Below are 14,256 nucleotides of genomic sequence, written 5' to 3' on the forward strand. Positions count from 1 at the left end.
ATAGAGCTGGTGCTATGGTTCTATATCTGTATTTATAGAGACTGGTGCTAAGGTTCTATATCTGCATTTATAGAGCTGGTGCTATGGTTCTATATCTGCATTTATAGAGACTGGTGCTAATGTTCTATATCTGCATTTATAGAGCTGGTGCTAAGGTTCTATATCTGCATTTATAGAGCTGGTGCTAAGGTTCTATATCTGTATTTATAGAGCTGGTGCTAAGGTTCTATATCTGTATTTATAGAGCTGGTGCTATGGTTCTATATCTGTATTTATAGAGCTGGTGCTATGGTTCTATATCTGCATTTATAGAGCTGGTGCTAAGGTTCTATATCTGTATTTATAGAGCTGGTGCTAAGGTTCTATATCTGCATTTATAGAGCTGGTGCTAAGGTTCTATATCTGTATTTATAGAGCTGGTGCTAAGGTTCTATATCTGTATTTATAGAGCTGATGCTATGGTTCTATATCTGCATTTATAGAGCTGGTGCTAAGGTTATATATCTGTATTTATAGAGCTGGTGCTAAGGTTCTATATCTGCATTTATAGAGCTGGTGCTAAGGTTCTATATCTGCATTTATAGAGCTGGTGCTATGGTTCTATATCTGCATTTATAGAGCTGGTGCTAAGGTTCTATATCTGTATTTATAGAGCTGGTGCTAAGGTTCTATATCTGCATTTATAGAGCTGGTGCTAAGGTTCTATATCTGTATTTATAGAGCTGGTGCTAAGGTTCTATATCTGTATTTATAGAGCTGGTGCTAAGGTTCTATATCTGTATTTATAGAGCTGGTGCTATGGTTCTATATCTGCATTTATAGAGCTGGTGCTAAGGTTCTATATCTGTATTTATAGAGACTGGTGCTAAGGTTCTATATCTGTATTTATAGAGCTGGTGCTATGGTTCTATATCTGCATTTATAGAGCTGGTGCTAAGGTTCTATATCTGCATTTATAGAGCTGGTGCTAAGGTTCTATATCTGTATTTATAGAGACTGGTGCTAAGGTTCTATATCTGTATTTATAGAGCTGGTGCTTAGGTTCTATATCTGTATTTATAGAGCTGGTGCTAATGTTCTATATCTGCATTTATAGAGCTGGTGCTAAGGTTCTATATCTGCATTTATAGAGCTGGTGCTATGGTTCTATATCTGTATTTATAGAGCTGGTGCTATGGTTCTATATCTGCATTTATAGAGACTGGTGCTAATGTTCTATATCTGCATTTATAGAGCTGGTGCTATGGTTCTATATCTGTATTTATAGAGCTGGTGCTAAGGTTCTATATCTGTATTTATAGAGCTGGTGCTTTGGTTCTATATCTGCATTTATAGAGCTGGTGCTAAGGTTCTATATCTGTATTTATAGAGCTGGTGCTTTGGTTCTATATCTGCATTTATACAGCTGGTGCTAAGGTTCTATATCTGTATTTATAGAGCTGGTGCTATGGTTCTATATCTGCATTTATAAAGCTGGTGCTAATGTTCTATATCTGTATTTATAGAGCTGGTGCTAAGGTTCTATATCTGCATTTATAGAGCTGGTGCTATGGTTCTATATCTGCATTTATAGAGCTGGTGCTAAGGTTCTATATCTGTATTTATAGAGCTGGTGCTATGGTTCTATATCTGCATTTATAGAGACTGGTGCTAATGTTCTATATCTGCATTTATAGAGCTGGTGCTAAGGTTCTATATCTGCATTTATAGAGCTGGTGCTAAGGTTCTATATCTGCATTTATAGAGCTGGTGCTAAGGTTCTATATATGTATTTATAGAGCTGGTGCTAAGGTTCTATATCTGCATTTATAGAGCTGGTGCTATGGTTCTATATCTGCATTTATAGAGCTGGTGCTAAGGTTCTATATCTGTATTTATAGAGCTGGTGCTAAGGTTCTATATCTGCATTTATAGAGCTGGTGCTAAGGTTCTATATCTGTATTTATAGAGCTGGTGCTAAGGTTCTATATCTGTATTTATAGAGCTGGTGCTATGGTTCTATATCTGTATTTATAGAGCTGGTGCTAAGGTTCTATATCTGTATTTATAGAGCTGGTGCTATGGTTCTATATCTGCATTTATAGAGACTGGTGCTAATGTTCTATATCTGCATTTATAGAGCTGGTGCTAAGGTTCTATATCTGCATTTATAGAGCTGGTGCTAAGGTTCTATATCTGTATTTATAGAGCTGGTGCTAAGGTTCTATATCTGTATTTATAGAGCTGGTGCTATGGTTCTATATCTGCATTTATAGAGCTGGTGCTAAGGTTCTATATCTGTATTTATAGAGCTGGTGCTAAGGTTCTATATCTGCATTTATAGAGCTGGTGCTATGGTTCTATATCTGCATTTATAGAGCTGGTGCTATGGTTCTATATCTGCATTTATAGAGCTGGTGCTATGGTTCTATATCTGTATTTATAGAGCTGGTGCTAAGGTTCTATATCTGTATTTATAGAGCTGGTGCTATGGTTCTATATCTGCATTTATAGAGACTGGTGCTAAGGTTCTATATCTGCATTTATAGAGCTGGTGCTAAGGTTCTATATCTGTATTTATAGAGCTGGTGCTAAGGTTCTATATCTGCATTTATAGAGCTGGTGCTATGGTTCTATATCTGCATTTATAGAGACTGGTGCTAATGTTCTATATCTGCATTTATAGAGCTGGTGCTATGGTTCTATATCTGTATTTATAGAGCTGGTGCTAAGGTTCTATATCTGCATTTATAGAGCTGGTGCTAAGGTTCTATATCTGTATTTATAGAGCTGGTGCTAAGGTTCTATATCTGTATTTATAGAGCTGGTGCTAAGGTTCTATATCTGCATTTATAGAGCTGGTGCTAAGGTTCTATATCTGCATTTATAGAGCTGGTGCTATGGTTCTATATCTGTATTTATAGAGCTGGTGCTATGGTTCTATATCTGCATTTATAGAGACTGGTGCTAATGTTCTATATCTGCATTTATAGAGCTGGTGCTATGGTTCTATATCTGTATTTATAGAGCTGGTGCTTTGGTTCTATATCTGCATTTATACAGCTGGTGCTAAGGTTCTATATCTGTATTTATAGAGCTGGTGCTATGGTTCTATATCTGCATTTATAGAGCTGGTGCTAAGGTTCTATATCTGCATTTATAGAGCTGGTGCTATGGTTCTATATCTGTATTTATAGAGCTGGTGCTATGGTTCTATATCTGCATTTATAGAGACTGGTGCTAATGTTCTATATCTGCATTTATAGAGCTGGTGCTATGGTTCTATATCTGTATTTATAGAGCTGGTGCTAAGGTTCTATATCTGTATTTATAGAGCTGGTGCTTTGGTTCTATATCTGCATTTATAGAGCTGGTGCTAAGGTTCTATATCTGTATTTATAGAGCTGGTGCTTTGGTTCTATATCTGCATTTATACAGCTGGTGCTAAGGTTCTATATCTGTATTTATAGAGCTGGTGCTATGGTTCTATATCTGCATTTATAAAGCTGGTGCTAATGTTCTATATCTGTATTTATAGAGCTGGTGCTAAGGTTCTATATCTGCATTTATAGAGCTGGTGCTATGGTTCTATATCTGCATTTATAGAGCTGGTGCTAAGGTTCTATATCTGTATTTATAGAGCTGGTGCTATGGTTCTATATCTGCATTTATAGAGACTGGTGCTAATGTTCTATATCTGCATTTATAGAGCTGGTGCTAAGGTTCTATATCTGCATTTATAGAGCTGGTGCTAAGGTTCTATATCTGCATTTATAGAGCTGGTGCTAAGGTTCTATATCTGTATTTATAGAGCTGGTGCTAAGGTTCTATATCTGCATTTATAGAGCTGGTGCTATGGTTCTATATCTGCATTTATAGAGCTGGTGCTAAGGTTCTATATCTGTATTTATAGAGCTGGTGCTAAGGTTCTATATCTGCATTTATAGAGCTGGTGCTAAGGTTCTATATCTGTATTTATAGAGCTGGTGCTAAGGTTCTATATCTGTATTTATAGAGCTGGTGCTATGGTTCTATATCTGTATTTATAGAGCTGGTGCTAAGGTTCTATATCTGTATTTATAGAGCTGGTGCTATGGTTCTATATCTGCATTTATAGAGACTGGTGCTAATGTTCTATATCTGCATTTATAGAGCTGGTGCTAAGGTTCTATATCTGCATTTATAGAGCTGGTGCTAAGGTTCTATATCTGTATTTATAGAGCTGGTGCTAAGGTTCTATATCTGTATTTATAGAGCTGGTGCTATGGTTCTATATCTGCATTTATAGAGCTGGTGCTAAGGTTCTATATCTGTATTTATAGAGCTGGTGCTAAGGTTCTACATCTGTATTTATAGAGCTGGTGCTATGGTTCTATATCTGCATTTATAGAGCTGGTGCTATGGTTCTATATCTGCATTTATAGAGCTGGTGCTATGGTTCTATATCTGTATTTATAGAGCTGGTGCTAAGGTTCTATATCTGTATTTATAGAGCTGGTGCTATGGTTCTATATCTGCATTTATAGAGACTGGTGCTAATGTTCTATATCTGCATTTATAGAGCTGGTGCTAAGGTTCTATATCTGTATTTATAGAGCTGGTGCTAAGGTTCTATATCTGCATTTATAGAGCTGGTGCTATGGTTCTATATCTGCATTTATAGAGACTGGTGCTAATGTTCTATATCTGCATATATAGAGCTGGTGCTATGGTTCTATATCTGTATTTATAGAGCTGGTGCTAAGGTTCTATATCTGCATTTATAGAGCTGGTGCTAAGGTTCTATATCTGTATTTATAGAGCTGGTGCTAAGGTTCTATATCTGTATTTATAGAGCTGGTGCTAATGTTCTATATCTGCATTTATAGAGCTGGTGCTAAGGTTCTATATCTGCATTTATAGAGCTGGTGCTATGGTTCTATATCTGTATTTATAGAGCTGGTGCTATGGTTCTATATCTGCATTTATAGAGACTGGTGCTAATGTTCTATATCTGCATTTATAGAGCTGGTGCTATGGTTCTATATCTGTATTTATAGAGCTGGTGCTTTGGTTCTATATCTGCATTTATACAGCTGGTGCTAAGGTTCTATATCTGTATTTATAGAGCTGGTGCTATGGTTCTATATCTGCATTTATAAAGCTGGTGCTAATGTTCTATATCTGTATTTATAGAGCTGGTGCTAAGGTTCTATATCTGCATTTATAGAGCTGGTGCTAAGGTTCTATATCTGTATTTATAGAGCTGGTGCTATGGTTCTATATCTGCATTTATAGAGACTGGTGCTAATGTTCTATATCTGCATTTATAGAGCTGGTGCTAAGGTTCTATATCTGCATTTATAGAGCTGGTGCTAAGGTTCTATATCTGCATTTATAGAGCTGGTGCTAAGGTTCTATATCTGTATTTATAGAGCTGGTGCTAAGTTTCTATATCTGCATTTATAGAGCTGGTGCTATGGTTCTATATCTGCATTTATAGAGCTGGTGCTAAGGTTCTATATCTGTATTTATAGAGCTGGTGCTAAGGTTCTATATCTGCATTTATAGAGCTGGTGCTAAGGTTCTATATCTGTATTTATAGAGCTGGTGCTAAGGTTCTATATCTGTATTTATAGAGCTGGTGCTATGGTTCTATATCTGTATTTATAGAGCTGGTGCTAAGGTTCTATATCTGTATTTATAGAGCTGGTGCTAAGGTTCTATATCTGTATTTATAGAGCTGGTGCTATGGTTCTAGATCTGCATTTATAGAGCTGGTGCTAAGGTTCTATATCTGTATTTATAGAGCTGGTGCTTTGGTTCTATATCTGTATTTATAGAGCTGGTGCTAAGGTTCTATATCTGTATTTATAGAGCTGGTGCTAATGTTCTATATCTGTATTTATAGAGCTGTTGCTATGGTTCTATATCTGCATTTATAGAGCTGATGCTATGGTTCTATATCTTTATTTATAGAGCTGGTGCTATGGTTATATATCTTTATTTATAGAGCTGGTGCTATGGTTATATATCTGCATTTATAGAGCTGGTGCTAAGGTTCTATATCTGTATTTATAGAGCTGGTGCTAATGTTCTATATCTGTATTTATAGAGCTGGTGCTAAGGTTCTATATCTGCATTTATAGAGCTGGTGCTATGGTTCTATATCTGCATTTATAGAGCTGGTGCTAAGGTTCTATATCTGTATTTATAGAGCTGGTGCTATGGTTCTATATCTGCATTTATAGAGACTGGTGCTAATGTTCTATATCTGCATTTATAGAGCTGGTGCTAAGGTTCTATATCTGTATTTATAGAGCTGGTGCTAAGGTTCTATATCTGCATTTATAGAGCTGGTGCTAAGGTTCTATATCTGTATTTATAGAGCTGGTGCTATGGTTCTATATCTGCATTTATAGAGCTGGTGCTATGGTTCTATATCTGTATTTATAGAGCTGGTGCTATGGTTCTATATCTGTATTTATAGAGCTGGTGCTATGGTTCTATATCTGCATTTATAGAGCTGGTGCTAAGGTTCTATATCTGTATTTATAGAGCTGGTGCTAAGGTTCTATATCTGCATTTATAGAGCTGGTGCTAAGGTTCTATATCTGTATTTATAGAGCTGGTGCTAAGGTTCTATATCTGTATTTCTAGAGCTGGTGCTAAGGTTCTATATCTGTATTTATAGAGCTGGTGCTAAGGTTCTATATCTGTATTTATAGAGCTGGTGCTATGGTTATATATCTGCATTTATAGAGCTGGTGCTATGGTTCTATATCTGCATTTATAGAGCTGGTGCTATGGTTATATATCTGTATTTATAGACCTGGTGCTAAGGTTCTATATCTGTATTTATAGAGCTGGTGCTAAGGTTCTATATCTGTATTTATAGAGCTGGTGCTATGGTTCTATATCTGTATTTATAGAGCTGGTGCTAAGGTTCTATATCTGTATTTATAAAGCTGGTGCTAATGTTCTATATCTGCATTTATAGAGCTGGTGCTAAGGTTCTATATCTGCATTTATAGAGCTGGTGCTAAGGTTCTATATCTGTATTTATAGAGCTGGTGCTATGGTTCTATATCTGCATTTATAGAGCTGGTGCTATGGTTCTATATCTGTATTTATAGAGCTGGTGCTAAGGTTCTATATCTGCATTTATAGAGCTGGTGCTAAGGTTCTATATCTGTATTTATAGAGCTGGTGCTATGGTTCTATATCTGTATTTATAGAGCTGGTGCTAAGGTTCTATATCTGTATTTATAGAGCTGGTGCTATGGTTCTATATCTGTATTTATAGAGCTGGTGCTAAGGTTCTATATCTGTATTTATAGAGCTGGTGCTATGGTTCTATATCTGCATTTATAGAGCTGGTGCTATGGTTCTATATCTGTATTTATAGAGCTGGTGCTAAGGTTCTATATCTGTATTTATAGAGCTGGTGCTATGGTTCTATATCTGCATTTATAGAGCTGGTGCTAAGGTTCTATATCTGTATTTATAGAGCTGGTGCTAAGGTTCTATATCTGTATTTATAGAGCTGGTGCTAATGTTCTATATCTGCATTTATAGAGCTGGTGCTAAGGTTCTATATCTGTATTTATAGAGCTGGTGCTAAGGTTCTATATCTGCATTTATAGAGCTGGTGCTAAGGTTCTATATCTGTATTTATAGAGCTGGTGCTAAGGTTCTATATCTGTATTTATAGAGCTGGTGCTAAGGTTCTATATCTGCATTTATAGAGCTGGTGCTAAGGTTCTATATCTGTATTTATAGAGCTGGTGCTAAGGTTCTATATCTGTATTTATAGAGCTGGTGCTATGGTTCTATATCTGCATTTATAGAGCTGGTGCTAAGGTTCTATATCTGTATTTATAGAGCTGGTGCTAAGGTTCTATATCTGTATTTATAGAGCTGGTGCTATGGTTCTATATCTGCATTTATAGAGCTGGTGCTATGGTTCTATATCTGTATTTATAGTGCTGGTGCTAAGGTTCTATATCTGCATTTATAGAGCTGGTGCTATGGTTCTATACCTGCATTTATAGAGCTGGTGCAATGGTTCTATATCTGTATTTATAAAGCTGGTGCTAAGGTTCTATATCTGTATTTATAGAGCTGGTGCTAAGGTTCTATATCTGCATTTATAGAGCTGGTGCTAAGGTTCTATATCTGTATTTATAGAGCTGGTGCTATGGTTCTATATCTGTATTTATAGAGCTGGTGCTATGGTTCTATATCTGCATTTATAGAGACTGGTGCTAATGTTCTATGTCTGCATTTATAGAGCTGGTGCTAAGGTTCTATATCTGTATTTATAGAGCTGGTGCTAAGGTTCTATATCTGCATTTATAGAGCTGGTGCTAAGGTTCTATATCTGTATTTATAGAGCTGGTGCTATGGTTCTATATCTGTATTTATAGAGCTGGTGCTATGGTTCTATATCTGCATTTATAGAGACTGGTGCTAATGTTCTATATCTGCATTTATAGAGCTGGTGCTAAGGTTCTATATCTGTATTTATAGAGCTGGTGCTAAGGTTCTATATCTGTATTTATAGAGCTGGTGCTAAGGTTCTATATCTGTATTTATAGAGCTGGTGCTAAGGTTCTATATCTGCATTTATAGAGCTGGTGCTAAGGTTCTATATCTGTATTTATAGAGCTGGTGCTATGGTTCTATATCTGTATTTATAGAGCTGGTGCTAAGGTTCTATATCTGCATTTATAGAGCTGGTGCTAAGGTTCTATATCTGTATTTATAGAGCTGGTGCTATGGTTCTATATCTGTATTTATAGAGCTGGTGCTATGGTTCTATATCTGCATTTATAGAGACTGGTGCTAATGTTCTATATCTGCATTTATAGAGCTGGTGCTAAGGTTCTATATCTGTATTTATAGAGCTGGTGCTAAGGTTCTATATCTGTATTTATAGAGCTGGTGCTAAGGTTCTATATTTGTATTTATAGAGCTTATGCTAAGGTTCTATATCTGCATTTATAGAGCTGGTGCTAAGGTTCTATATCTGTATTTATAGAGCTGGTGCTATGGTTCTATATCTGTATTTATAGAGCTGGTGCTAAGGTTCTATATCTGTATTTATAGAGCTGGTGCTATGGTTCTATATCTGTATTTATAGAGCTGGTGCTAAGGTTCTATATCTGTATTTATAGAGCTGGTGCTATGGTTCTATATCTGCATTTATAGAGCTGGTGCTATGGTTCTATATCTGTATTTATAGAGCTGGTGCTAAGGTTCTATATCTGTATTTATAGAGCTGGTGCTATGGTTCTATATCTGCATTTATAGAGCTGGTGCTAAGGTTCTATATCTGTATTTATAGAGCTGGTGCTAAGGTTCTATATCTGTATTTATAGAGCTGGTGCTAATGTTCTATATCTGCATTTATAGAGCTGGTGCTAAGGTTCTATATCTGTATTTATAGAGCTGGTGCTAAGGTTCTATATCTGCATTTATAGAGCTGGTGCTAAGGTTCTATATCTGTATTTATAGAGCTGGTGCTAAGGTTCTATATCTGTATTTATAGAGCTGGTGCTAAGGTTCTATATCTGCATTTATAGAGCTGGTGCTAAGGTTCTATATCTGTATTTATAGAGCTGGTGCTAAGGTTCTATATCTGTATTTATAGAGCTGGTGCTATGGTTCTATATCTGCATTTATAGAGCTGGTGCTAAGGTTCTATATCTGTATTTATAGAGCTGGTGCTAAGGTTCTATATCTGTATTTATAGAGCTGGTGCTATGGTTCTATATCTGCATTTATAGAGCTGGTGCTATGGTTCTATATCTGTATTTATAGTGCTGGTGCTAAGGTTCTATATCTGCATTTATAGAGCTGGTGCTATGGTTCTATACCTGCATTTATAGAGCTGGTGCAATGGTTCTATATCTGTATTTATAAAGCTGGTGCTAAGGTTCTATATCTGTATTTATAGAGCTGGTGCTAAGGTTCTATATCTGCATTTATAGAGCTGGTGCTAAGGTTCTATATCTGTATTTATAGAGCTGGTGCTAAGGTTCTACATCTGTATTTATAGAGCTGGTGCTATGGTTCTATATCTGTATTTATAGAGCTGGTGCTAAGGTTCTATATCTGCATTTATAGAGCTGGTGCTATGGTTCTATATCTGTATTTATAGAGCTGGTGCTAAGGTTCTATATCTGTATTTATAGAGCTGGTGCTATGGTTCTATATCTGCATTTATAGAGCTGGTGCTAAGGTTCTATATCTGTATTTATAGAGCTGGTGCTAAGGTTCTATATCTGCATTTATAGAGCTGGTGCTAAGGTTCTATATCTGTATTTATAGAGCTGGTGCTAAGGTTCTATATCTGTATTTATAGAGCTGGTGCTAAGGTTCTATATCTGCATTTATAGAGCTGGTGCTAAGGTTCTATATCTGTATTTATAGAGCTGGTGCTAAGGTTCTATATCTGTATTTATAGAGCTGGTGCTATGGTTCTATATCTGCATTTATAGAGCTGGTGCTAAGGTTCTATATCTGTATTTATAGAGCTGGTGCTAAGGTTCTATATCTGTATTTATAGAGCTGGTGCTATGGTTCTATATCTGCATTTATAGAGCTGGTGCTATGGTTCTATATCTGTATTTATAGTGCTGGTGCTAAGGTTCTATATCTGCATTTATAGAGCTGGTGCTATGGTTCTATACCTGCATTTATAGAGCTGGTGCAATGGTTCTATATCTGTATTTATAAAGCTGGTGCTAAGGTTCTATATCTGTATTTATAGAGCTGGTGCTAAGGTTCTATATCTGCATTTATAGAGCTGGTGCTAAGGTTCTATATCTGTATTTATAGAGCTGGTGCTATGGTTCTATATCTGTATTTATAGAGCTGGTGCTATGGTTCTATATCTGCATTTATAGAGACTGGTGCTAATGTTCTATGTCTGCATTTATAGAGCTGGTGCTAAGGGTCTATATCTGTATTTATAGAGCTGGTGCTAAGGTTCTATATCTGCATTTATAGAGCTGGTGCTAAGGTTCTATATCTGTATTTATAGAGCTGGTGCTATGGTTCTATATCTGTATTTATAGAGCTGGTGCTATGGTTCTATATCTGCATTTATAGAGACTGGTGCTAATGTTCTATATCTGCATTTATAGAGCTGGTGCTAAGGTTCTATATCTGTATTTATAGAGCTGGTGCTAAGGTTCTATATCTGTATTTATAGAGCTGGTGCTAAGGTTCTATATCTGTATTTATAGAGCTGGTGCTAAGGTTCTATATCTGCATTTATAGAGCTGGTGCTAAGGTTCTATATCTGTATTTATAGAGCTGGTGCTATGGTTCTATATCTGTATTTATAGAGCTGGTGCTAAGGTTCTATATCTGCATTTATAGAGCTGGTGCTAAGGTTCTATATCTGTATTTATAGAGCTGGTGCTAAGGTTCTATATCTGTATTTATAGAGCTGGTGCTAAGGTTCTATATTTGTATTTATAGAGCTGGTGCTAAGGTTCTATATCTGCATTTATAGAGCTGGTGCTAAGGTTCTATATCTGTATTTATAGAGCTGGTGCTATGGTTCTATATCTGTATTTATAGAGCTGGTGCTAAGGTTCTATATCTGTATTTATAGAGCTGGTGCTATGGTTCTATATCTGTATTTATAGAGCTGGTGCTAAGGTTCTATATCTGTATTTATAGAGCTGGTGCTATGGTTCTATATCTGCATTTATAGAGCTGGTGCTATGGTTCTATATCTGTATTTATAGAGCTGGTGCTAAGGTTCTATATCTGTATTTATAGAGCTGGTGCTATGGTTCTATATCTGCATTTATAGAGCTGGTGCTAAGGTTCTATATCTGTATTTATAGAGCTGGTGCTAAGGTTCTATATCTGTATTTATAGAGCTGGTGCTAATGTTCTATATCTGCATTTATAGAGCTGGTGCTAAGGTTCTATATCTGTATTTATAGAGCTGGTGCTAAGGTTCTATATCTGCATTTATAGAGCTGGTGCTAAGGTTCTATATCTGTATTTATAGAGCTGGTGCTAAGGTTCTATATCTGTATTTATAGAGCTGGTGCTAAGGTTCTATATCTGCATTTATAGAGCTGGTGCTAAGGTTCTATATCTGTATTTATAGAGCTGGTGCTAAGGTTCTATATCTGTATTTATAGAGCTGGTGCTATGGTTCTATATCTGCATTTATAGAGCTGGTGCTAAGGTTCTATATCTGTATTTATAGAGCTGGTGCTAAGGTTCTATATCTGTATTTATAGAGCTGGTGCTATGGTTCTATATCTGCATTTATAGAGCTGGTGCTATGGTTCTATATCTGTATTTATAGTGCTGGTGCTAAGGTTCTATATCTGCATTTATAGAGCTGGTGCTATGGTTCTATACCTGCATTTATAGAGCTGGTGCAATGGTTCTATATCTGTATTTATAAAGCTGGTGCTAAGGTTCTATATCTGTATTTATAGAGCTGGTGCTAAGGTTCTATATCTGCATTTATAGAGCTGGTGCTAAGGTTCTATATCTGTATTTATAGAGCTGGTGCTATGGTTCTATATCTGTATTTATAGAGCTGGTGCTATGGTTCTATATCTGCATTTATAGAGACTGGTGCTAATGTTCTATATCTGCATTTATAGAGCTGGTGCTAAGGTTCTATATCTGTATTTATAGAGCTGGTGCTAAGGTTCTATATCTGCATTTATAGAGCTGGTGCTAAGGTTCTATATCTGTATTTATAGAGCTGGTGCTATGGTTCTATATCTGTATTTATAGAGCTGGTGCTATGGTTCTATATCTGCATTTATAGAGACTGGTGCTAATGTTCTATATCTGCATTTATAGAGCTGGTGCTAAGGTTCTATATCTGTATTTATAGAGCTGGTGCTAAGGTTCTATATCTGTATTTATAGAGCTGGTGCTAAGGTTCTATATCTGTATTTATAGAGCTGGTGCTAAGGTTCTATATCTGCATTTATAGAGCTGGTGCTAAGGTTCTATATCTGTATTTATAGAGCTGGTGCTATGGTTCTATATCTGTATTTATAGAGCTGGTGCTAAGGTTCTATATCTGCATTTATAGAGCTGGTGCTAAGGTTCTATATCTGTATTTATAGAGCTGGTGCTATGGTTCTATATCTGTATTTATAGAGCTGGTGCTATGGTTCTATATCTGCATTTATAGAGACTGGTGCTAATGTTCTATATCTGCATTTATAGAGCTGGTGCTAAGGTTCTATATCTGTATTTATAGAGCTGGTGCTAAGGTTCTATATCTGTATTTATAGAGCTGGTGCTAAGGTTCTATATCTGTATTTATAGAGCTGGTGCTAAGGTTCTATATCTGTATTTATAGAGCTGGTGCTAAGGTTCTATATCTGTATTTATAGAGCTGGTGCTAAGGTTCTATATCTGTATTTATAGAGCTGGTGCTAAGTTTCTATATCTGTATTTATAGAGCTGGTGCTAAGGTTCTATATCTGTATTTATAGAGCTGGTGCTAAGGTTCTATATCTGCATTTATAGAGCTGGTGCTAAGGTTCTATATCTGTATTTATAGAGCTGGTGCTATGGTTCTATATCTGTATTTATAGAGCTGGTGCTAAGGTTCTATATCTGCATTTATAGAGACTGTAGCCTTTATTGTTATTGTGAAGGGTCTTATAAATATTTCCCCAAACATATGATGATTTCCAAATTTAGTAAGTAGGAGAGAAATGACATCTTATCTACATTATTCTGTACCTATTAGGGCAAAATATAGAGATGTGACCTCATATACTGTCAGTCACGCTAAGTCAGCCCCTCTCAGCGCGTCAGGTCCTGGGTGACCCGGCCGCGCGTCTGTCTCGCTCAAACTATCCTTTTTATTCACATAAATGAAACATCTGGAAGCGCCAGAAGCACTTTGTTAGATGACACGTATCACTCACTTCTGTCCGTGGTCTTTGGAATGTGGAGGCTGCTGTCTGAGCCACTGTAGAGGCGCTGGCCTCTCTCGGTTACGGCAAACTCCTTGAGCTGCCCATTGAGCTGGAAGCTGAGTCTCCAGTCCAGGAATAGTGTGGTCACATTGCTTAACACTTGAATGTTAGATTTGTACACTGGTTCTGGAACAGAAATAACATACAGACATTAGTTATGGTTACGGCTATTCTCACCCCTGATATCACTTTGCTATGGCTGACAGCTTACACTATGTAGGACAGGGCTGTAGCTAGGGTAGTGCGGCCGATGCCATCACACAGAGCACCACAGGTCAGGGGGCGCTGTTTGAGCCTCTCAAAT

The 14,256-nt window shown here is 36.6% G+C and overlaps 1 protein-coding gene across 1 annotated transcript in view; it reads right to left on the minus strand.

Moving 5' to 3' along the window:
• The window catches only part of LOC148443016 (usherin-like), a 166,081-nt gene that overhangs the window by 135,908 nt on the left and 15,917 nt on the right, over positions 1–14,256 (minus strand). The window contains exon 5 of the mRNA XM_088463389.1: positions 13,902–14,078. Coding sequence (XP_088319515.1) covers positions 13,902–14,078 — 177 coding nt within the window. The remainder of the gene's footprint in view (positions 1–13,901; positions 14,079–14,256) is intronic.

Source organism: Taudactylus pleione, unplaced genomic scaffold, assembly GCF_031769625.1.
Source record: "Taudactylus pleione unplaced genomic scaffold, aTauple2 ptg001352l, whole genome shotgun sequence".
Lineage (NCBI taxonomy): Eukaryota > Metazoa > Chordata > Amphibia > Anura > Myobatrachidae > Taudactylus > Taudactylus pleione.